General features: G+C 38.0%; 1 protein-coding gene across 8 annotated transcripts in view; it reads left to right on the top strand.

Annotated features, from left to right (window-relative positions):
• LOC112142366 (peripheral-type benzodiazepine receptor-associated protein 1) overlaps positions 1 to 26069 on the top strand; it is a 74938-nt gene that overhangs the window by 2380 nt on the left and 46489 nt on the right. For 7 of the 8 annotated variants that reach the window (XM_036215337.1, XM_036215341.1, XM_036215338.1 and 4 more), the window contains 5 exons: positions 4053 to 4289; positions 18931 to 19038; positions 19161 to 19289; positions 21322 to 21498; positions 22624 to 22797. In XM_036215337.1, coding sequence (XP_036071230.1) covers positions 4053 to 4289; positions 18931 to 19038; positions 19161 to 19289; positions 21322 to 21498; positions 22624 to 22797 — 825 coding nt within the window. The remainder of the gene's footprint in view (positions 1 to 4052; positions 4290 to 18930; positions 19039 to 19160; positions 19290 to 21321; positions 21499 to 22623; positions 22798 to 26069) is intronic. The other variant, XM_036215339.1, reaches the window with a different exon arrangement.

Below are 26069 nucleotides of genomic sequence, written 5' to 3'. Positions count from 1 at the left end.
AATTCATCTGTAGGCATTGCTGCTGCATTTATTTTGGCATGATTACACATTTTGGAAGTGTATACATTTTTATAGAAACCAGAATGTTTACAATAATTAAACAAGTTCCTATTGCCAAATAAAAGACAGCCAAATATGCATAAATGTTCAATTTATTAGCTGTTTTTCTCATATTTGCTTTTCGTTTCTACAATTTTTAGATGTAAAATCTACTTTCTTTACCTTTAAAACGTTACTGTTTCCAAACAGTGCCATACATGCAGTATGTGCAATAGATGTGACTATTAAAATTTTCAATCTGTTCTTTGGGAAAAGAGGCAGCGTGTTCTGCTTTTCCCCTCTCCTGAGTGTCAGAAGTGGGTCAGTGTGTCCCTGCAACTCAAATTTTGGATCAGGTTGATTCAGAGGAAAATTTAATAATTAATTTAAGCTTGAAGTGCGTACACAAAAAATTCTTTATCCTTTCTTTCTGTGCAGCTCTTTTAGCGCTCTGTGTTTATTAAATGATTTTGGATGTTAAATCATCAAAAAATTGACTGCAGTTTAAATGAAATAGAGGTTTTGTAGTCGTTTTTTTCTCATTTTTAGTCTGGTTTTGCTTTTATGCAGTTTCCTTCTTTAGTTCTATGATGTTTTTTTTATAATAATGCTGTAAAAAACAGGCTTAAACATAATAAACTTGGTAGCTTTTGCTCATTATTTATTGCCATTTTTTCTGTATTTCAATATATAATCAGAGTGTATAAAATAATCCCAATACAGAAGGTTTGTCCTCAAGCTGCATATTTAAAAGATGTTTAATTTCCTCCTAGTGTTAGAGAATGTAAGGAGCTTTTGACCAAACGTAGTTGTGAAATAAAACTGTCCTTTAAATGGAGCCATAATGGGGGTTAGCGCAGCAGCTGTCTATAAAGAACATTTGTAAATTGATGTACAGTGAAATATGCTGCTGACCTTTCAGTTTTATGTTAGTAGCAAATACATTATAGTTTGTGAGTAAAGTGTGTCATATGTTGTGTATTTTGTTGTTTTGCTATAAGCAGCATTACCAGCTAAAAAAGGCACTACTGTAAACTAAAATGATGAAGAGCTGGAGCGGAGCAGAAAGTGCTCACAGCAGAGGTGGTGTCAGGCTTCAGGCTATTAAACACATGCTCTTGAATTGTAATAAATAATGGATTTGTCTGCCAACACAAACAGCCTTTGTGTCACACATGTAGAGCACATAGGAAATGAAATTTATGTTTTTATCATTTAATGACATGTGTTGAACTCTAGTCAAATGATTCCCCCGTGTTTTTAAAAACAGTTCTGAATTCATAGAGACCCTCCACCATGTCTGTGTTTTTATGATTTCCATTTTTTATTGATGTGATGAGTTCTGCCACACTCCTTCTATTGAACAGTCATCATTCAATATTTTTACCAAACATATTTTTAAAAGAGCATTTCAAAGAACTGCCAAAACACAATACAGCATCAATAAGGAAATGAGAATTACTGCAGGCAAAACCACAAGAATTCCTAAAACAGACTGAAAGTCAACCATTTTCTTTAGAGTTAAAAAAAAATATTAAATATTGATATGTTCAAGTTGAAATCTACACTCAATAAGATTTTCTTTAATTTGCACTTATTTCACTGTTGGGTTTTCTAATCATTTTTCTATAAATATTTAATCAAAACACTTTTATGTAAAAAAAAAAAAAATCTGGTAATGAAGGATCAGATTATTAAAAATGAAAGCCACAAGGGCGTTGTATGGCCAGCAGGTGCCTCGCTGCCCCACTTTGACCTGCTGTCACTGGCTGAGCGGCTGCTATATGCACCTCATTCTTGCCCTCTTAGCCAGACATCCTGGTCAGAACTTCACCTGTTTTTTCAAAACGGCAGCTTTTATGTTAGTTTTATCTCCAAAGCAACCATATTATTTCTTGGTCACCTGGAGTTGACGAACAGGTCTGTGTAATTTTTTAGAGGAATCGACAAAAGTAGATTTTTTGATATTCTCAGCAACTGAGGTTTTTTGTTAATCATCGCCACATTCCTAATATGTTCATATTGTGTGCTATATCGTTTCTGTCAGCTAGATTCATAAGTTACATTTTCACAACATTTTAGTAAAAAGTTTGCGAGCGACAGGGGAACTTTTCAAGCTCACTGCACTTATGGTGCTAAGAATCTACAACTTCCAATAAAACCAACATTTGTTTCTCAAGTAGCTTTCCTATGATGCCTGAGGAGGCAATAGATCGCTTCCTAACTACCAGTTTAAATTTGTAGCTGGTAACAAAGGGAATTTCCTTTATTTTCCAAATCAAGATGGCTGCCTTTTTCTGATGTCAAAAGTAAAAAAACTTTTGTTATGGTTATAGACTTATAGACGGCATGTGTAAAATTGTGGAAAGATCATTTGAGCAAAAGTTTTCTTTTCCTGATTAGTGGGAAAATGAGAAAATCTAATTTTACACTTTTCTACAAAATGGCCACCAAGCCGTAGGTCCTGTGGCCATCCTATAATAGTTTCAAAACTTACTTTGGATATCCCCAACACATGTGTTATGGTTGTGCATTAAAACAACTTTTTTGAGCTCTGTAGGAGGTTTGACCCATTCATTTCTGTTTTATGGTTTTGCTCGCTGTGATGTCATTGTTCTTTGGGGCGGGGTTTCACTATGTCAAAATTCCTTTCATTGGGTACTAAGTGGATACAAATGTTGGTAAGTTTTTCAGTCAGTGGCGGGTCAACATTTTTGGCTCAAAGGTACAGTAAGAAAGAAGAAAACACTCTGGTCCTTGCTGTGCAGGACTATTGTGGGACATAAAATGTATTTAAATTTACATTTTTGGCCACTTTAGCTATTGTAGCTACATGGAGCTTAAAATGTTTATAATTTCTAATTTGAAAGCTGTAATTGTCATTCTTTCGAAAATTCTGGTCACTGAAACATCTTCCATCCCCTGGAACTAAAAAACATTTGAATAAATGCATGAAAAAGTCAGGAATTAGTCAGTACCGCACATATTTGATCTTTCTGCCTCGTGCAGCCTTCCTCTCTTGGTGCCTCTTGAACAATCAGTAGCCGGCCAGCATCATTCCAGCGTCATCTCCATGGAAACCAGCCTCAGCTGCTGTGATCATTGGGCCTGTCTGTTAGCCTGCCTTTCTGTGATAGGATGAGGGAAGCAGCAGTCCCAGCCCCCCCTCCTTTCAGCAACATTCCCCGTCTTACACGCATATTTTTTCCTCGCCTCTTCGCTCTTTACCTTTTTTCTGTCGGAGGAGGCGAGATGGGATTAAGCCACCCCGTCGAGTGTCTCCGCATCTGGATGGAAGGCTTTTTCGCGCGGCTGCGTCATAGTCAGGAGACTCGCAGCCGGAGAGTCATCGCGTCAACCTCATCACAGCCTCGCTGAGAGAATGGAGACTGGAGGGAAGACCTGTTAGACTATTTTCAGTCAATTTTCTTCCTTTTTTTTTACACTTTGGCCTATAAAAGCTGTGACAGTAATACAGAGGGTAAGAAGAAAATCACCGTGTTCTCCTCCTCCTGTTTTTGACGGACCTCCTGGGATGACAGAGCTGCAAGAAAACATGTGATGACAATGTTGTGAGCAGGACTCTGAATGTTATACCAATACCAACAACTGCTACATTGTTCGGACGTGCTGTGAATTGCTTTCACCAGCCAAGACTGAATATATGTCGCATCCCTTCAGCTGGTTGTCCTCATTTTGACAAAACGCCACTGCGTAGCAGCGAAGGCACGTCACAGCTTCTGGTCCTCCGGAACTGCTTTATTCAAGCTCAGTAACCATTGATGCTTTGAAGCATTCACACAGGGAGGACACAGTTTGCTGCCCGACAGCCATGGCAGGCAAAGTACTTGGTTTGTTTTCCACGCTTTAATGGAGCACAAAAAGCCTTTGATCTCCTGAGCTGTCATTTAGGTGTTTGTGGTTGCACCGCTCATCTGCATCGTTCATGTCAGATGCTGTGGACGTTCGTGGTTGGTCACGCAGATCTCATCTGCTCTGTGTGACTTTGACAGAGAGTGATGTACGACCTGTGCGCTCGGTCCGAGCAGCCTGAACCTGCAGACATGGAGAGCAGCAACAGCGTGGTGGCTCTTGGGAAGCAGCAGCAGCAGCTCAGCGAGTCGGAGAAGCCCGACAGCAACAAGGAGGTCCCAAAAACTGCTAAGTTAGCCACAAAGTCGTTACTGGGAAAGAGGCACCACTCACTCTACGCAAACCTCAGTGGCTTTGAAGCAGAAGGACTACAAAAGGTAAGCAACAAACTTTTATGATCTGTGTAAAATCCCTGTTTGTATCTCAGTTTGGATAAATATGACATTACTTGAATGTTCTAATCCTCTAACATAGTTACTCGTCTGTTGTGGTGTTCCTCAGGGCTCAGTGCTAGGCCCAATCCTGTTTCTTTCAAACATAAACCATCTTGAAAAAGTTACAAGTGCAATCTTACCATTTGTATGCGAATTACATCCAACTTTATGAGTTTAATAAGATAGCCTAATTATTTATTTGCCTATTTGTGTATTAAAGGCTAGCTCACACTAAATTGTCCTAAACTAAATGAAGGAAAATTATAAACCAAAGATGACCTGGAAATTCTAATCCATGTTTTATCTCATTTTGTTTAGATTACTTTTTGGTTTATTTAATAAATCCACAGCAAATTGCCTACAGTTGGTGCAAAATGAAGCTGCAAGGCTTTAAACGTGAAAGAAGAGAGCTCATATTTCACCAGTTTATCTTCTTTACATTTTAGAATTGATTTTAAAATTTCTGTTTCGATTTTCTGAGCGTTTAATGAGGAGGCCCCTAATTATGTTTCCCAATTGTTGGTACCATGTCTCCAGTCGTCCCCTTTGGGGTGACCTTGCTTTTCAAGCAGAAGACCTGAGACCATGGAATTCCTTGTCCTTATTCCTTTGGGTGTTCAATACTGTCGAGTCCTTTAGAAGGAGGTGAAGATGCTGTTTTTTTAAAAGAGCTTTTAGTTAATGTTTCTGTACTCTATCCTGTTTTAATCGGTTATATTTTGTAAATCATTTTGTGATTTTATCTATGATGCTATACGAATAAAGTTTGCTGACTGACTTAATCATGACAGTATGTTGTTTGAAATTTGTCATCAACATTTGAGAACTATAAAGAAACTAATTTGCATTAAAAGGGTTTAATCTACAGGGCTGTGTTGTATTGGATGCTGCCTCATAACCCCCGCTGTTTTACTACTCAATTAAGATCTTCATTTGGAGAAACCTCTAATGAGCTATCAACTCTCGTCCTGGGAAAAGATCTGTGGCCCTGAAGGAACATTAAGCAGCGTTATAAGTGAGGGTCAGCAGCTTGCTTGTTACAGAAAAAACGATCACCCTGAAATTCCTCTGAGGGATTTCCAGTCAGTTCAGCGCGTTTGTCTTTTTTTTTCCCCAAAATTGATTTTTTTTTCAATAACTAGAAACTATTTCAGTTCTATGTGCATGAATTTATGTAGCTGTCTGTAAATATTATGAGGCCATCTCTTCCAGGGTCGCCACAGCATCAGTTTAGACCTGTCCTCACTCACACCAACCAGCCCCATTTAGGAGCATAGGTGGTGTTAATCTCATTTGGATGACGTGACTTCAGAAGGAGAATACTGTTTCTTCTGACAATTTTGTCTGAAGCACTTAAGTCGTCGGCTATTCCGGATAAATGTTGGAATAAATTTTTGATCAGACAGTGTACCAGGTATGAAATCTAAAATTCATGATGGTCACACCAGCTGAAATAGCTAGGGAGTGTACTGACTGCTGATCACACTCATGTTCGAGCACGTCCTTACTGTGTAGCCTGTGTGGATCAGTGTAACAAGGGAACCTTTTATGGGGGAAAAAAAACATTAAAAATACTGAAAGTGGAAATCCAAAGTTTCAGGAAAGCATGTTTCCTCCATACTTACAGCTTTTTCTTTTTAGGAGCCAAACATTTTGAGATCTCACACTGACAGTAATTTTGAACAAAAAGGTTTTTCTGTATTTCTCAAAGTGGGAGTCCTTAAAATGTTCAGAAAAATTGTTTCAAAAAATCTTTGTACTTTTCAGTTACATTCCCTGACATCTTCTATTATTCTTTCATCCACTGATTAATGGTTGTTAGGTTCTGCATGGTGCTGTGGTCCTGGTCCAATTCCTGGCTGTGGCTTTTTTTTGTTTGAGGTTTGACTGTTCTTCCATCATCGGCGCTGGTTTCACTCAGACACTTCTTTCATAAGAAATTGAGTCTCACTAACTAGTGATTGTATAGTTTTCTGTCTCTGTGTCCTCCTTTATCAAGATGTGATCTACTTTCCCTCAAAGATACCTTGGATGGGTTCTAGCAACATTTAAGACTCTACTGAGGATGAAATAGTTGAATATCATTGAAGTTTTTTTTTTGTTGTTCGTGTGCAGTAAGTTAGATTTTAAAGAAGAATAGCTTTTTTTCTATCATTTTCTTCTGTGCTGAGGCCTCAAACATCCATCCATCTTCAGAACCTGCTGAATCCCTTTAGGGATCACTGTTAGGTGAAGGCAGGGTACATACACCGTGCACAGGTTGCTAGTCTGCCATAGGGCGCCTCCAAACACTTGTAAAATGTTCCTGTACTGTAAGGTACGGATGGACTACCAAAACCCATTTCTACTTGTGGTTAGAAATCTAACACAGGAGCAGAACAGCAGTGCTTCTGTTAACCCTATTTGTTATGAATCCTTACAGATTCTATCTGTGTTACCCTCAATGGTGCATATTTGTGACGCTATAGTGTTATAATGTCGTCTATATCACCTTAATATTGTGCAACGGCTGAGTCACTTTGAGTGCACTTCAAAACCGTAGTTCCCATGAATCTTTGTGATGTTAACCGTGGGAAGAACAATAACAACATCACAGAAAAAAGCACCTGTTAGGATCACGTTTTCTAAAAGGAAGTGGACTACAGAGGGTGAAGTCACATTTTGTATTCAGTCATGCTACAGATAATTATTTTGGTTTACTTTGGACCTGGAACTTAAATCAGCATTCCTCTAAACATAGAATAAAGCCACTTCTGTTAGTAGTGAACATTGTCATATTAGAGGAGGCAACACAGAAAAATACCATTGCCCTGTTTCATCCAGTTTTTTCTCAATTTTTTTCTTGGTTGGTGATCCTAATGTGGATTCCTCGGTTTTGTCAGTTTGGCCCACATAGAGAGTAAATTTGGAATCTACTTTGTCAACACGTCTGTTGTGTGCTACTGTGGATAACACATCATTACTACACTCAGCAGAGAGCCAGGAGTGGTGGGTTGTACTGTAAGCAGATTTATTTGAGGAGCAGCAGCACATCAGACTTTAGTCACAGCTGTTTATTTTTTGTGGTTTAACCAACCGGTACAGTTTTAAGATTTCTTTCATTAAAACCTTCAAGATTTTTAGGAATTTAGTCATCGTTATGTTATGAGAGGGTAGTCTTTTCTGTTCAGGAGCAACTTTTATTATTAGATAAATCCTTCCTGTTAAATGTTTTCTAAAACACACATTATTACCTCCCATCTAAAGTTTATCATTAGTGTTTGCTCACTGTGTCGCTGAATCTTGCTTTTATTTGGATGTGTGCATACACGTGGGTGTCTTTATTAGCCAAGCATGTTAATATTTGTAAATTATTAATGTTGCTAAAACCTCTGGAGAACCAGATCCTGGTCGTCTAGCAGCTGAAACCTCATTGTGTCTGTCAGCCGTCTGGCTGCTCTGGAGACTGAATTTAATAAACAGACGTCTAATGTTTCTTTATTGTCACTTTTATTGTTTTTACTATCACATTTACTGTATTTACAATTGAAATTCATGAAAATTATAGATAATTAAGCCATAGACACATAGAAACCCTTTTTATTGCTGCAGTCACTCTGGTATTACAGTTGTTTTAATTTGTCTATTGTGGTTTATTAGTCTTAAATGTATTTCCCTCATCCAAACTTAAATCAAAACTTAATGAATTGCAACAATAATGACAAGCTTTTTATATATCATTTGCTGGGACAAGCATAGCAGAATTTGTATTTATTGCTAAAGTTACTTAAAGTGCTTAAAATGTGTGGATGTCTTTGAAACCAAACGTTTGGAGTGACATTTGTCTCAGCCTTCATCCACGACTCAAGCCACCCTTCTTTTTGTGGCTTATAAGTGGGAGTTGAAACACTCCTGCTGTCTTATCTGCTGCCAGTTTAAGCATTTTTTAACCCTTTTGCTCTCTTATGGGGTCCAGTCGACATTGTTGTGTGATCCCTACCATGACAAAGGTGGACAAAGGTGAAAGGGATTTTATGTCTGCCACGGACACAAGCGAAGATAAAAAATCCTTGAATAAAAAGTTAAGCGTGCTGTCTTGTGAGGTCCAGAAGACCCCACTTTTAATGTAAACATGCCTTGGATAGTACATGGGGTTACATAACACTTAAGAAAAAAAGTCAATAAGCCATGCTAGATGCCCTCCCCTACCAGTACTAGGATAGGCTCCAGCATCCCCATGACCCCAAAAGAGATTAAGCAAGTTCATAAATGTAACATGCTTAATTATTACATTAAATGTAGTAATACCAATAATTTACTGGTAATTCTTAAATTCCTTTTTAGGAATTTTAGAATCGAAATGCTCATTTTTTTCTTAATCGCTGCTTCTACCTCGCTGGTTACTGTGTTCTTGGATCAATAAACTGAAACCTCCCAATGCATCTTGTTAGTGCCCTCCTTAATGAAATTATTTAAATAAATAGGACTAGTCACCATAGATACCTGCTAGGTTTAAACAACCTGAAACATTTCTCTGAAAGGAAGACAAGAGAGGGGTCAGTCCAGAAATAAGATTTTACTTGCACAAGGAGAACAGAGAGAATGTTGAAACCAGTCTCCACTCCGCTCTGAAATTCTTGGTCCAGGTCTTCATTTCTATAACGTTTGGGGCGAAAATAAATGGACACACTCAGGTTTTATTAAACCCCAAAATCTCAAAAGTATGAATTTAAATTGTGACTTGTGGAACTCAGATGTAAATCAAAGTAGTTGATATATTATTTTTTGCTTGACAACAAAAGTCACATCCTTAAGAAAAATTTTACCTGTGATGAGCCAATACTTCTACAAATTGTTTTTAAAATGGTCTATGGTCAACAGTCTCAAATTACTACACACCCTCCACCGTGCTTAAAGATCACTTTAGAAATGGAGTCAAGCTCAGCTTCTTGGTGTATGTTTATATTAATGGAACTAGAAAAAAGGCAGTTAGAAAAATGATTATAGCAATAATGGGCAAGATTGTATATATATTTACAACTGTAAATTTTAATTTTAAGTAGTTTTACTAACGTTCAAAATATTAGGTTGTGATCAATTCTGCTCTCTTACTTTCCTTTGGTTTGGTTTCATGGTATTTCCTTGAATGGTTCATTCCACCGTTGCTTTGATTGACAAATATCAATGATCCCCTTTACAACTGCAGAATGTTTTGCCTCGGATGATGAAGGCAGGACTTGCTTTGTTGGCCCATTGCTCTTCAGGTAAAGGTCACTACTGATGGCGTTCCTACACTCAGTGTGCATTTTTACAGCAGCTTTTGAGGCTGTATGTCATTTTACATTGTATGTGTCCTTTGAGGAAGCTGACCTTTACCTGTCCTGGATGTTGTCTTTAAGCTCTGCTGCATTAAACCTAACATAATTTAGTTTGTGGGGTTTTTTGTTGCTGATTTTAAAAGAAACTCTGATTCCTTTCTCTGATGTTCTGAAGTGTGTCAGCATTCAGTGTGAAGGACAGATCCGTCGATATTTTGGGATGTTGCCAACAGAGAGACCAGGTTTCACGCTTTACCATGTTTGAGTTGCTGGCGGCTGACAGTTTGAACAAGGCTGGGACTTGTTCTGTTCTCCTGAATAAACTCCAGGGGAGTTTTTTTTAATATTCTCTATCAGCACATGTTGGGTGATGATTCTGGAGGAGAGAAGATGTTTCATCAGTGGTGAGCAGAACTCCCTGTGGGACAGGCTTGAACCATTTTGCAATTGCATTGATGCATCTGGATGTGTGCACTGTAGCTTGTGTGGGGTCAGACCAATCACCAGAGTGAATCCGGGTGAAGGATGGGCGCCATTCTTGTCACTAAGAGTAGTTTCATTAAACGGCCCGTTGACAAAGACGAGTTAACCTCAGTCATGTGTGTTGTTTTAAGTATAAATCAATATCTTTGTCGTAACGATACATTTTACAAAAGTGTAACAAACAACAATGCAGCACGAGGGAAAGAAGTGCAAGAGTTAAAAAAAAAGTAAGAACAGACAAAAATTAATGGATAGAAAAAGCTCATATATATTAGTGGTGCAACACTTGCCATGGACAGGCCAGACATCGTCCACTTGCAGACAAATGGATCCATCTTTGTTTTCCTCATCTGAGCTGCTGTGTGGCTCTAAGCTGTATAGCTGGATAGCTCTTATATTTCCCACTGTTTTTTTATTTTTTATTTTTTTTTTGCTTGGGGTTGTAAGGAGCTGAAAGTTTAACGCAAGTGAGTGTAAAACTAAGTCATGCTAGGAAATCAATGTAGCGTTACTCTCGCCCCAACAATCCCAGAGGTTTCTAATGTGCTCTTGCTGATCTACAGGAAATATTTCTTTAAAAAATGACACAGGCTTTTTGATTGTTGGCTAAACTTGACATAATAGTAGTTAAAAAACACTGGGAACACTTACAGTAAACAAAAATATGGTTAGAATGGTACTTTAAATCAAACATTTTCAATATGATACTATATTTATTGCTAATAAATTTACTGCAAAAACCAATACATTATATTTTAAGCCAATTTGAAATACAGGGACAGACGGGCATTAATGCATATGCAAATTTCTCCAACATGATAAAGGGAGTTTTTTCCCCCCCCTTTTTTGTTGCTCTTCATGCTGAGGGTCAGCAGAGAAACAAATCATCTCCATTGTGTCTTCATTCTCCACGCTTTCTGCTGATGTAGCACCAAGCCGTGCAATGGTAGGCCTTCTCCTTCTGTTCACCTTTTTCTTTTTAAAAGGTCAAACTGTCTGTCTTTATTAAGATTTTAGGGGATCAGGATTTTTTTAAATTCCCATTCCAATCATCTAGTGATCTATTGTTAAATTGTTCCCAGTGGTCTTTTAATTTTAATTATGTTGTTTTCAGGCTAAATCCAAACACCTGTGTTGTTCTCTAAGACAGTTTCAGCAAAGCAGCAATAGTTCATATGAAATTTACCTCTGAGTTGTAGACACGACAGCTAAAGTAAGCCTGCACTTATTTCCCATCACCCCTTTGTGTATACTCTGTCCTGCTAGCTTTCAGCCCCTCACAACCCCAACTTAACATAACCAGTGCTATAAAAGTGTATTGGAACTCTGCAGCCGTACAGTTTTGAGCCAAATTTATTCCAAAATATCAGAATTAATTTTCTTAAGAAAGTAAAATGTAATTGCGAAGGGTTTGAAAGGGTCGATGTACTTACTTTAATGCCCAGTGTGCATAAGAGGGCCGGCTTGTGTCTATTCTTTGTTCTCGCCATATGAGAACCAGCATACTCTGTCACTGTCAGGTACCCCTGGAGATAAGTCCTGATAAATACGGGAGGGGAGGTCCGAGAGGACACTTAAGAGATCTCCCTCATGACTTATAGATGAGTACATGCTGGGGGCCCCAGTAATGAAACCGGGTTCGAAGGGCTTTTTAAGCTTTTTCTGCTTATTATTTGAACCATAGCAACATTTATTATTCTATTTATTTTTTTGTGTTCAATAGGGGGAAAAATGGCTGAATCATAAAACAAAGAATGTTGGAATTTTAATGTAAGAAACTAAGTGAGATTTAATGACCCTTTAATATTCTTTACAAACATGTTTTGGACACTTTCTGTGTTTTTTAATGCTGCTCTCGTGTATCAGGTCACACAAAGAGAGCTACAGAGCGAGCAGAAGCCCCTTTTTTCTGTCTGTGTCTTTGTCTTGTAGTCATGTCCTCGGGGGGCATATCATGGGGGATTTTGATCCGTCTGCAAAAAACGCTGATGCGGCTTTTCTTATGAAAGCAGACATTTCCATAGGACTTACAAAAGCTCAGACAAAAGAACAATCTGGAAGTGTGGCCCTATGAATATGTAAAAAGAAAAAAACATCTCTGAAATGTTAATAATCTGCCTCACATTTTGTTGCTTTGTTGTCTCTCAATTTGTTTTTAATGTACCTTTAGTTTTTACAGTTAGTGTTAGCATTTCTGCTTTATTCAAGACCTTCATTTATGAGCTTTTCTGTGCTGTTCCTACTAATTTAGTATTTATCCCACATTCAGTATTTACTCTCCCTCGTGGTTTTAAGTGAAACACATAAATGTAAACCATGATGTTTGAACTGCTGAACTGAAATGGCCTCAAGCTTTTTATCTAAACCAAATCACAAATAAAAACATTTTAGAATCAAGAATTAAGCAAATTGTTTTGGTGATATTAAATGATGTGTGAGCAATATATGTAATTTTTTTTTTTAATTAATTGAATAGCGTCATAGTGAGATACTGGAGCATAAATGTTTTATTCAGTGGTTTGATTTGATGAACCCTGAATCAATTTGAGGCTTTCATTATATATTATTAAAGACCCACTCCAATGATAATGGTGTTTTTGGTGTTTTTAACATGTTATTGTGGCATTTTTCAATGGCGATAGAGACAGATTCTGAGTATTTCTTTATTCAAATTGTTGTCATGAGCAGACAAAAAATATTGTATTTGTTACATAGACAATACTCTAGGCGGGCCACAAGTTCCCTGCTTTAAATGGTGTGTAAAGCAGTCAACACTGAGATGACTGTGTGATGATGCGTTCTCCCTTTAGTAATGAGTTGTTTAACGGTTGATGCAGACACACTGGAGCTTTCAGAGTAGATGAACAGACGTCTGTGAGGAGACCCCCCTGCCTTGCTGTTACATCTGCCTTCCTTCACTGATCCAGGTCTGTGTGAGAGCAGTGCTAGTGGGATATGAGGACCAGCTCCATGCTAATGCGTGCACTGGCCTGAGCTAGACCTCACCACCTGCAGGCCTGTTCTGTGGCAGAGATACCCGTGATGTTTTGGAAAAGCCCCAGTGTCCTTCATATGAGTGTCCGGGGCATTTATTAGTCTGTCTGGACTGCAGAATTCAAAAGAGAATAGAATCATGGGAGTCTGAGCGAATTCAGGATAGCCTGATATAACTGACAGTTTTTAGATTCATTCTCGAGAGAGGAAGATTTGAATGCAAGCACAAGATATTGATCATTTTCTGTCAGATGACATGTGTACTGGTCAGTGGGGGGCTTCTTCTGCTGCTGCACTGCAAAAGCCAGTTTCCTTTTTAATTAGGCTTATTTAATTTGGCATTTTTTAAACAAAATATTATTTTTAACAAAATAAAAAAAGGTCTGAATTTCATTGGTTTATTTAAATTAATTATTTCATTATATTTTTCTTGGCATATTTTAACAGCCGTTGTGTTTTTACTAAGGCTGTCAATGTTAATGCATTAATGCAAGCAATGAATCCAAAATGATGGATGCATTAATATTTATTAACGTTAATTAATTATACTCCATGAAGTAACCATCTTCCACTGGTTCAGGTGTGCGTTATTTCTGGTAATGCACACTTCATCTGGCATTATCCCATTTGTAATATGGTCACTTTGAAAATAAAATAAATATTCAATCAATTTTTAGAACTTTAGTTGTGCTATTTTTTTCATTTTGTCAGGGGAGGGATCACTCATCAACATAAAGGTGGGGTCATCTGGACCCCATAAGATAGTTAAATAAAGCATCAGTTCAGAGAGAAAGTTCACCTCTTACTGCTTATTTTTGTCCAGATAATGAACCAAAAGTTTGTTTTAAAGAAACTTTCACATACAGAACATTGTAACCGGAACCCAGCAACCAATCAGGATAGTATTCACACACGCCATTTAAAGTGTAGAAACACAATTGTTTGTTTCTTTTGGCTGTACGTCAGCATCTTTGTTTTCTTGGAGTAAAACTGCTGACATAAAAGTCTTTAGAGTTCTGCTTATCTTACTGTTGATGTGTTTTATGCTCACAAATCAAACTTCTGAAAATACATCAGACAATAAAAATAAAGGGGAACATTTTCTCTCTGGCCTGTTTTTGTACAAAAGCTGCATATTGTCGTATAAAATTTACCTTGTAAAACATAGTGATTAATCGTGATTAATCACTACCCAAAACTGTGATTTATTTGGTTTATTTTTTTTAATCGATCAACAGCACTATTTTTGACTTTCATTAATAGAGTGGTACCTGCAATTTTGTGTTTAAATTTAGGTCAGATTAAAATTAGATTAAATTATTTGAGATTAAATTAACTGCAGTCTACAGAATTTTAAAGGGGCCATACTATGAGAAACCAACTTTTTGAGCTTTTAAGTGTATTATACTGTTCATTCCTCACTATAAAGATTCCCAAAGCGGTATTTTGCCACATGCAGCGGTAGGTGGTGCGTCAGGAATTGAGACGTTTTACTTCCGGGTAGGAACATTTTTACGCAAATAACTAATATTTCATAAATAATTTGTTTTTTAGTGTATCAGAGGTACAAAGGTTTAAATATTTTTTTGGCTAACACAATAAAAAGGATTGAATTATGTTTTTATTAAACAGATCTCAGTCATTTAGAGCACAAGATTATCATTTCTCTTTGCTCCCTATATCCACAGTGGTCCCACAAGGTTCCATTCTGGGCCCTTTACTCTTTCTTTGTATATAAATGACCTTCCTTCAGCTTGTTCTAATGTTTTCTGCCAGACGTATGCCAATGACATGGTTATCTATACATCTGGGGACAGCACGTCTCAAGTGGCTGATAAAATCGCATTGCAGCATGGGTAGACCATTCAAGTTTAAAACTTAATGTGAAAAAACAGTTGCAATGTTTTTCTACAAAACAAACAGTGCAACTACACAAGTGTTTTTGTGGTGGGGAAAAAAATACAAGTAGTCCCTGAATTTGAGTTTCTTGGAGTTTTAATTGATTCCAGACTGTGATTTAGGTCCCAAATTTAAAAAGTTTCAAACCATGTTAAATTCCATTTAGCCAATTATAAATTCATCCAGTCTCTTCTAGCTCTCAGAGAGTGACAAAGTGGGCTACTCTGGGAGACTGCACAGTTCCTTGATTGAGAAGTGCCGTTGGTCAGAGCACCTTTTCTATAACAGTTTCACAGCAGTGTAACTCTGTCCCTCCCAGCATTAGAGAAGTCGGAATATATAGTGATTTTAAAAGGTATATAAAGAACTGGCTTGTAACAAACACAACAACATTTTTTTTATTTCAACTGTACATTTGATCACATTTTTGTATCAATTTTATTGACTCATAATGTGTGCATTTTTAATGTTTGTATGTACTCTAATTGATTGTTTTATCTCTGTATTTTAGAGTATTTTTATGGTGCTTTTTATTGTTGATTTAATGTTTTAGGTTGATGTTTTAAGCATCTATCCAGGGACTACGCTAATTTTTGCACATTGCAGTAAATCCTTTAATGTGCGCTGTCCCTGAGAAATAAACCAATAAATAAATAAATATGATAAATGTATATAGGTACAGTACACTCGGAAAGGCTTAAGAAAATCATGTTATGACCATTTAAAACTTCTGAACACAAATATTGCCTTACCAGTATCTTTTTTTTCTTTGGCATTTTTTTAAAAGTAACTAATCTTGTCATTGTAACTGTTGAAGCAGTTGCTTTGGAGAAAATTGTGATTTTAAATGAACAGATCAGTGGTTCCAATGCTTTGTAGATGTTTTGACTTATTTGAATAGAATCAGAACAGGTCAGTCATTTACCGTATTTTTCGGAGTAAACGTTTTATTTTGCATAGTTTGGGTGAGACTTATACTCAGCTGTGACTTATATGTGATTTTAAAAAAATAGATAGCAACAGCCACCAGACTAGAGAGCCCTGTAGGTGTGTGTTTCAGTATTTGCCACTGACAACAGGACAGAAGAAGAAGTGTCACTCAATTCTGTAGTTGTTTTTTTTTAACAGTTTCAATCATCACATTGTGTGTTTCTGTTTTTTTCCGTCATTACAAGCAAAAGCAGAACCAGCCCTAGTTTGACCCTTCTGGTCATCTTTTGTGAAGCAGTGTTATATTTTAGGTCCTAATAGAGAAAAGTGTACATCTTCCACTACACCCCCCTCTGTCAGCTGTCAGGTCTTAGATTCATGCGGGGCAGGTGTTTGAACGGCCTCTCCCGCTGAGCCTCAGGGCTCATTACTAAACTCCTGGAGCTGAAGTGTCATCTCCTCACATCCGTTTTGATGACAGATCTTTCTGAGACTCTGTCCACTCAGCCTCTTCACACCAATTACAACCCTGAATGATTTATGGATGATCTGCCACAGTGATTGCTGCTCTGTTTCTCCTACAAGCTACAAAAAACAGGTTCCCCTGTGCAACACTGTTACTTACAGGTATGCATACACTTTCTTAAAGACCCAACTTTGATCATCTTTTGATTTATTATTAAAGCGTTTTATGATGATGTTTTTTAGCCAAAATCCCCAAAAAACTGTTTTGTTTTCTGAGACATAGTTTCAGCAGAGCGGTAGGAGTTCTTTTTTGCCTCTAAGTTGTGGGCAGAACTGTTGGCGCAAGTAAGATCATCCCCATTTCCCATCACCCATCTGTTTCCATGCTCTCCCGCTAGCTTACAGCCCCTCACAACCCTAACCTAACAGTATTGGCGCAAGAAAAATGGCGAGCAATACTTTAGCTCTCCAGCTGTACAGTTTAGAGCCAGATACTAGCTCAGGAAAACAAAGACGTTCGTGGATCTAGTTTTATACAATTTTCATTTCATTTTTATTTGTATAGCACATTTCATGTACATAGACAATTCAAAATGCTTTACATAAACCATTAAAAGAAAAAATCAAAATAAATATTAATAGTGAAGATTAGAATAACATTTAATAATTAAAAAAAGTTAAATAGGCAGGAATAAAACCAGGTAAAAAGGTAAAAAGAACTGAATTTAAAATCAAGAAACAAACATAAAAAAAATAAATATTAAGAGTGATTGGAGTGAGTCTTTAAGGCATTTTAGCGGCAGACAGACTGTAGTTTGCACTGATTCTTACAAGAATATGAGTGACAGTGGGAGGATGTCAGCATGTTTAGAGCATTAGGGATTAAGGTTTGAGGCTGACACCTTGGTGGTCTAATCCATGGCTGCTCAAACTGGCTCTCATTACAAGAAGCTGCAGCGCTTGAAAGTTGACAGCTCCAGAAGGGTGTTTTGATGGATTTTTGGTGGTGATTCAAACTCATGTTGTTCCTGAAAAGGTTAAAGATTCTTGGATTTATTGGGTGTTAAAGATGTTAGCTTCTTCTTGTGAGACCAAACTTCCCTGTGGATGGAAAGAGTGGAACATTAAAGGTTAAAGCAGAGAGGAACTTACAAATGTTGACTCAGGGTTTAGTTGTTGGACTTCTAGTAGTTACAGTTTTACCTTAGCAAACACTGTTCCAGATGGTAGGACTACCATTTTTATCAGACCTGCTAATGCCAAACCAGGGGTCTGCAACCTGGGGCTCTGGAGCTCTTTTTTTCTTTATGGTCGCTCTTTAGCTTTACAGAAAATGCTAATTCTTTGAAGAAATCAATGGTTAGTTAATTTAAGCAGATTTTCTTATCTTGTTATTAACAGTTGCTCTTCTGAGACAAAGTTCTTCAAGTATAAATTTTATTGTGATTTTTTTTTTTAAATCATATTATACTCTAATGTTGTAATGCTTATATTTGGAAGCAAAATGAGAAAAAATATAAAGGTGCAACAAAGTCAGAATGATAGAAAATTAAGTAATTAAGTTAGTAAAGTTTATTTATGCACCTTTAACAGACATGGATAACACAGTGCTTCACAATGGAGAAAACATAAAATACAACCACAGTTTTAAAAGCATGAAAACAAGACTTATCAGCAACAATAAAAAGAGCAAAAAGTACAATTTTTTTTAAAGGTATATAAAACACAGCAGATAAAAACATTTGACTTTCTTACATTTTATTTGTAGAAAATTTGCTGCAGCAGGAGCTTCTGATTAGCCACTGGATGTATTTTATTTTGAAAGGAACTTGTATTTACTGCTGTCAAAAGCAAATAAAATAGAAATTATTAAAAAAAAAATACAACACTTTTATAATTCAGTTATTTTAAATCTTTAAAAACTACATTTTAAAAATGTATGGACACAAAAACATAAAGAAAGTGTATTCTCCTAACAGTGAGGTGGTTCTCGCTGGGTTTTGGTCTGTAAGATCTGGACCAAATGGCTGTTTATGCGTTAAAGGTTGCAGACCCCTGTTCTAAATGAACATGTGACTGAAAAGAGGAGTCCTCAGACTTTACTGCTGGATGTTATGAGAACTGCAGCTGCAAAAAAAGCTCATTGATCAGGTGTGGAACATTTGCAGAGACTTCTGTCAAACAGATATTTATCTCATGTTCAGCAGAGCTTATCCCACAGTTGTTGGAGGGAACAATTTTGGTTTGAGTCAGTGTTATGGGTTTTCTTCTGGTTGCAGTGCAATAATTCTTTTTTCTTACATATTCAAGAACATTAAATGAGGTCTGCTTTAGAGATTGGCCCACATTGGCTTTCCTTTTGTTTTTCCATCTAAAGACATGTTATATTTTAAAGAAAAAAAAGATTCACTAAAAAAACATTGTTTATTCACCTAGTTTCAACTAAATGTGAATGTTGTTGATTTTATTAAGTCTAGGAAAGTAATCTGAGCATTCTCTCTGTGCTTTTGTTTCAGAATGGTACAGACTATGGGTTTTTGGTGCGTCAGAACTCAGAGCTTCTGCGAGCCCTGGACGAGCTGGAAAAAACCTGCAGCGCGCTGAAGGAGGAGAATGGCCTGCTGGTAAGACTAAAAATAACAGCGTGTTCTGCTCACTGAAGGCTTTGTGGAAAGTAGGTCAGAACACCTCAGAAAAAGATGTTATATCCTTCTTCTCCGTTTTGGTCTGATGTCCGTGCGTTTAGCGGAAGAGCAGCGCTCCAGGGACGGAGGAGAAGGTCAGGAGGTTAAGGAAGAAGAACACCGAGCTGGCAGTTCTTGCTAAACGGCTGGAAGAGCGGGCACGGAAACTACAGGAGGCCAACCTGAGAGTGGTGGGCCACACAAAGCAAATATTTGAAATGACTCAACACCAATTTGTGTTTGGACACACTTGGGACTAAAGGCTGCTAGTTACTTTTCTACCATAAAACCCTTTACATTTTATCATTTTGTCACATGTTGGATATGATGATGCTAACAGCAGAATAACCTAACGCAGCACAAAAAATATGAAAATTAAAGATCCACTCCAATGAAAATGGTGCTTTCAACATGCTCTTGTGTCATTTTTCTGAAGGTGGAGGACATTTATAAAGAAAATTAAGCACTAAGTATTTCTTCAAATTGTTGTGAGTTAGCAGCAGACGAAAAAATGCAGTTTGAAAAAGATCCTATTTGTTACGTAGAAAATACACTTGACGGGTCACAAGGTCCTTCTTCCAAGCTCCCATATATAGTCAGTGGCAGCAAGATGGGAAGGGGGGCGGGGTTGCTCTGCGCCATCAGTAAAGGTGCGTTCACCACTTTTCTCGATTTGCGTGGCAGATTCGGCCAGCTCCAATGTTAAATCAATGGTACAGGCACACTCTGAGGTGAACTGAAGCTCTGCATCGCGATTTGATCGACAGGCGCGGCGTGAAGATCTGCCAGCAGCTTGATTTGAACAGCGAGGCGCAAATTGGGTGGCATGGCCAAAATGTAAAATACCTGAAGTTTGACAGACGCTGCATCGCATCTGCCAATCAGGAACTCAGCTTTGGGCGCGTGACTTTTTCAGTGACTCAGTCAGCGGGTAGAATCCTAGTCCAAAGTGAGCGTTTTTTTCCAGAACTTTCATCTTTTTCCTTTACCTGTTTGAGCCGCAGGGTTGAAGAGCTCATCCGTCTACTTTTGGGAGAAGGAGGGATACACTCTGGACAGATCGGCGGCTTTCGCTCCCACGGCTTAGCTCACTCGCTCAATATCCTGTCAGAGAGGGAGACGCTGCGGGTCTGGGACTCATTGAGACATTTAAGATAAAGGAAAAAGATCTCCTAATTTTATTTTTCCCCCCTCGGATTAATACGAAACAGTGAGCCTACAAGCTCAGCCACAGAGACACAGAAACACTGTGGAAACGGCTGTCATACAGACACAGCCCCCTGTACCGGGAAAATCTTTTAATAATAATCTTATAAACTCAAACATGCAGACATGATTACTGATGTTTTCGTAGAACTCTTCACAATAAATAAACCTTATTCCTCGACGTTGTATCTGTCTTCCTTTAATTCCAAGTGAGCTATGCACAGACAGAGATGGTAGCTCCTCCCACATGCGGCCGTGGCGTCAGGGACAGGCAGCGAGCAGCAAATTCACCGCGTGGCGAAAGAGGGGCGGGGCATGCGAATTTGTCGTACATTCACATTTGGTGTTAAAGCACCTTTACTCCTACAACTCAGAGGTGAATTTCTGATGGACTACTACAGCTCTGCAGAAACTATGTCCTTGTAAAACGACACAGATTTTATTGATTTTTGGCTAAAAAGAGCATTATCACAATTAAAAGACCCCTGGGAATGCTTTTAAAATATATCAAAAGATGATTGGAGTGGGACTTCAAGTATTTATTAAGGTTGCAAATGGCCTAATAAACCTCTTTATTTGCACAATTACATGTGGTTGGAGGGACTCAATTTTAGTTTTGAAAAGTGGTTAAGTTAAGGACAGAAGCCAAGTAGCTTTTATAATGAAGAGTTTTCATTATTTCGAAGAATGTCTTGGAAAAACTACATATTTTATTCAGTTCATAAAACCTTTTCTAACATTTTTACCTTGCCACTTTGGGCCAAGCATGAAGTTTAAATGACATTTTTATGTAATTTTTACAAAAAAAACTTTTCAAGATGCTCACAAATATGGATAACGAATTAGAATTAAGGGTTGTCTTGAGAAAAACCTGATAAAATTACTCAAACCCCTAAAGTAATGACATAAATTATCAAATGCTTTATACACATTCAAATATTATGTTAGTTAGCAGCACAAACAGAAGTTTGATTTATACTGTTTGCTTCCTCGTAACCTTACAGTTTCTTTCTTCAGGTGAACTCCCCGTCATTGATGAGGCCTGGGTCTGTGGAACACTACAAGAGAGCGTTTGCCCGTCAGAGAGCCCGTGACCTAGCCCATCATGCTGATGCACTGCTGTCCAAGGACAAGGAGATTGCTGCTCTGCAGCAAGAGTGCAGAGAGCTGGAAGATCAGCTGGGCCATTCTAAGGTAAAAGAAAGAATTGATAAATAGACGTAACTCACGAGAAAGCTGAGTAAGTTTATTTAGCCAAGCACAAGTTGAATGAGTTTGAGAGAATTTTACCTTAATGATCTATCCTTCAGATTTATCTGGGCCAACATAATGTCACAAGTTTGCCCTCTGCTGGACTGTGTGGGTAGTGTTCATCCTCCTAAGCCTGTATTAGAAAGGCTGCGTCACTGCTGATGTGACGACAGATGACAGTGCATGAAAAGGCTGTCATTCTCTGTGCCTGCTGTTAATGACAACTTTAAATGATTGTTCTTAATATAAAAAACTGCTGAGTTTCAGAATAAACCCTTGATATTAAGGTTAAAGGGGTGAGATTATAAACAAAAATTAAATTGGACAATTCAGAGACTTTATCTAACATTTGCCTAACAGAAACAGTTTTACATTTTAAAATAAATGAATTTGCTTGAACATAAAATGACAGTTTTTTAAGCTTGAAGGGTTACCAAAGAGGGAAGTTGGAGGCTGACCACACCCACAGCCGAAATGTGAAAATCCAGTCAGAGGGGTGGGCCTGGGGAACAGGACTGTTATCATTACTGGAGCTGCAGATCATGACGTGGGACTTCTGAAATGACGTGGGACTTACATGGTTTGACCAATCATGAAATTCAAGTGTAATACCTCGTTTCAACCTGTAGGGGGCAGCACGGGTTTTGACTATTTTTTTCCAAGAATTAAACAAGTTTATTATAACTTTTCACAAAATTGGCAATGACCAACACGTTTAAAGCCCCTTTTATAGAGGTCAACAGCCCCAAAAAAGTTGATTTAGACAGATAGATAGGGTCCTTAATAATAATCCCGTAGGAAATTTAAATGTGGTCATCTGCTGACAATCGTAAAAACATACACACATAAAGCACAATAAAAGCAACAGGAGTCGTAGATTTAAAAATAAAATTAAAAGATTAAACAATAAATTAAAATTACAGGAGTTTGGTTACCATTTAACCTCTAAACTTGAGGTAACTGTTCAGTATTTTTTTTTTTTGTTTTTTTAGCATTTATCTATGTTTATGTGTTTTGAGAGTATATATTGAGTCTGAAAAATGTTCTGAACTGATGCCACTTCTGCAGGGGTTGCCTCTTCAGTCAAGCAGAGTGGAGGTTGAGAACCTTCTCCGGGAGTCTCAGAAGGAAGTTCTGCGTCTCCAGAGGCAGCTGTCTGTCACCTCATCCAGACAGCAGGATGACACGGACCTCCACGTCAAGAAATGTGGGGAAAATACCAAAGACAAGGGGCAAGAGAAGGTAAACGCTTCCTGATTAACTAAAATGAGATAAAATTCTCACCTTTTGATTGTAGCTAAAAATGACATAACCATAAATGAAAGACGACTCGGAACACTTTTACAGTACATCAAAAGATAACCAGAGTGGGTCCTTAGCTGAGGGCTTCTCTTTTACTTTCTCCAAAATAGACACCATCCACCCACAGTTCCAGTTAAGTTTAATTTAATAAAACGACAGACCTCCAAGCTACTCTCTTTGCTTCAGGATGTCACTGCTGAATATCAGTCAAGTATTGTTTCTTCTCTGGATGTCCTTCTTAGCCCAAAAGGCTAAGTGGGAAGAGTTCATTTTTAAAAGAAAAAACTGTTTGTTAAAAGCAGAACCAAAGGCTCACATTACTGTAAGTACAGGAAATTCAGCAGTTCTGAAGTGCCTTACAAAAGTGTCTTTACAGAAATAGCAGGATCTACTTTAGGCCAGTTTTCATCTGCCCTAGTGCTTGATACTAGTCCGTGTGTCTCTTCTAGCTATCCCTCCTCTACTCAGTGATGATTACTGGGTTTAAGTGTGTTTAGTCAAACAGAATCGGGAATCACCTGATCCTGCTAATCAGCACTGAGAAGGGCAGGGCAAGCTGGAAAAGACGCAGGACGAGGTTGGAAAACCAGTGCAGGAACAGTGCATCATGGGAACACAATTCTGGGCTTTCAGCAGAGTAGATAGCTTCGGAACAAATCAGGTGTCTCAACAAAACTGATTAAACTCCTTCTTATTTCAATCAAAAAAATTCAGTTTACAAACTGTACGTCATGACTTCACAAGAAAAGCAGGTTGAATACTTTCAAGTACAGGACAGTTTGAAATGTTCAGAGTTCTGAAACACTGCTCTGTGCAGTAGAGTCAAGCTCTTTTTCTAAAACCTGCTTTTTTGTGTTTTTCTGTTGGCGTTTAAACTGTTTCTCTCTATCTACCGGCTTGCTGTTGGACTCAGTACTAATCTGCCACAAGCTGTAATGAGGCGATTCCCTGTCTTTAACTTGTGCCCAGTCAAAGCTATCAAAGTAATACACCATGATCCTCTCTGCATTTAATGCTGATCTTCTCTATGTTCCGTGCTTTTATGCTCTACTCTCTGGTATAAGGATGGAAACAAAACGTGCACTTTGTGAATCTGTGAAATGTGTTGCATAATGCAGTGTTGCTCCTGTTTAAAAGAATTTTGTGCGTTTGAAGCTGCGGATCAATGCATTAAGGGGAAAATGCAATTTCCTGATTTCAGTTTCAGAGATGGGTTTTTAAAGGCGCAGCCTCAGCTCGGTGACCTCGGTTTTACATAACGTTTTAAGACATTGTGTGCAAATGCAAGACTTTCTTGCACAAAACGATGAAGTGCAGAAAAATCTGTGCTTGTGAAGAATGTCGATTGCGGTAATCTCTCATCTGTGGGACGTGCACACGCACACCCTGTGCCACGCGCACACCCAGAAAGGGGCCATGTTGTGTGAACTCTAATCCCCTCCAACAACAGAATGGTACAGTCCAGTAATCCGCTCTCTGTTGCTGTAGCAGCGGTGAGAGGGTTTTGGATGGTAGGTAAGACTACAGCCGCACTAAACACTTTTCGTCCTGCACTGGATAACTAGCAGGCCAAGGAAATCCTTGACGTTGCCACAGATCACACGAAAGGGGTAGGTCATCACTCTTGTCTTGTGTGTGTAGGTGTCAGCTGGACTTTATGTTCTAACCCGTTTTAACAGGAACCTGTGCAGAACTCACAGGGAAAAACTAATGTCCAATCAGAAGTGGGAGAGGACAGGTGCAAAGAGGACTGTCGCATTTGTGTTTGATATCTGTATTAGGAGCATGTTCAAGCATCTCCTTATTGCACTGTCACTCCCAGCTAAAGAAGCTCTTAGATCGAGTGGCTGTTTTTTAAATATTCTCTTCAGTAAATCCTGTGGTAAATCCCAGCCTCATGAGTAACGGGCTGCTGCTTTACTTTAGATCAGGAAGGTGGGGCAAGCACGAGGCCTAGTCAGGGACGGGTTGTCACAGAACTTGGTTTTGTAACAGCAGTATTTTTGGAGCTTCCAGATGTAGCGTTTAAAACGCGCGGAATTGGAGACGAGACGCAGAGGAGCTTTTGATATCTGGACATCGATGTGCTCCGCATTAAACAGAAAATCAACGGCCAGGCCAATCCATTAAGGTGCTTTTAAAAGAAGTGATCCAGTTACCCGTTCCAGTAGTCTGCAGGGATTACACCAATGTGCTTATGGCATCCAGGGCCTGCTGAATGGGATCTGGCCCTGCTTTAGTACGCATGGGCTCAGGGCGCGCTACATCCTGTAGCATAGGTGGAGCACATCAGTGTGACGGAGCACAGCTGCACCTCACTGATAGAAGTCAACTTCAGAGGTGTTCATTTAACTCTGATTAATGATGAAACTTTAATCCATGTTAATGCATTTCATTGGCTTTTTTGAAAGCAGTTTTAAATTTGTTTGTGTTATCTCATTTATTTTAAAAGAAGATACTTTAACTGCTCATCTCTCAGCTTCAGATTTACTATTTTTCTATTGAGCTGCTGTTTGTCCCAAGAATCTTAAAGTGACATGTTCACCCAGAGTCTCTTCTGATCATAATTTACTCTTCTTGACCATTACAGTTTAGTAACTTCGTTTTCTCGTCCACTAAACTCCTGCTATAATATTTTTTTTAACCTTCCATTTAAAAAATCTTTATTTAAAAGTCTTTTAATGAGTCTATAAACCTACATTATATAGTTGTTTATATTGTGTATTTTCTTAGACATCACTCAGACACGATACAGTCTGTATACATTGCTAATGGAGTGATGGATTATGGGAAATTAGCTTGAACCAGCTGTGGATTTACTTCATGTGTTAGAAAACGTGTCAAAATTTCAACACATTTTCAGAGAAACGCCACCGCCATCTGGAGCAAGAAAATGTTTGATAAAAATGAATTTATTTAACATTATTGACATGAAACAATATATTTCAGAGATGGATCAGTACCTTCTTATTTATTTAAGCAAGCTTGGCATATTTTTAAAGCATATTTTAAATTTTGCATCCTAATTGAGGACAATGGTTTTCATTCTTAACAACTTGGATATTTTTCTCTTAAAGCTTATTTTCATTATTAAGGAAATAACAGTAAAACATCCTTGCACACATCCCAGATTTGAAAAGAATTAAACATTTTGATTCTGTTTACTATCTTATAATGCAACTGACAAAAAATCTTTGACGTTTTGCTTCTAA

The sequence above is a fragment of the Oryzias melastigma genome, linkage group LG14, assembly GCF_002922805.2.
Source record: "Oryzias melastigma strain HK-1 linkage group LG14, ASM292280v2, whole genome shotgun sequence".
NCBI lineage: Eukaryota > Metazoa > Chordata > Actinopteri > Beloniformes > Adrianichthyidae > Oryzias > Oryzias melastigma.
The sequence above is the reverse complement of the archived record's forward strand: the minus strand, read 5'-3'. Positions and strand labels throughout refer to the sequence as shown.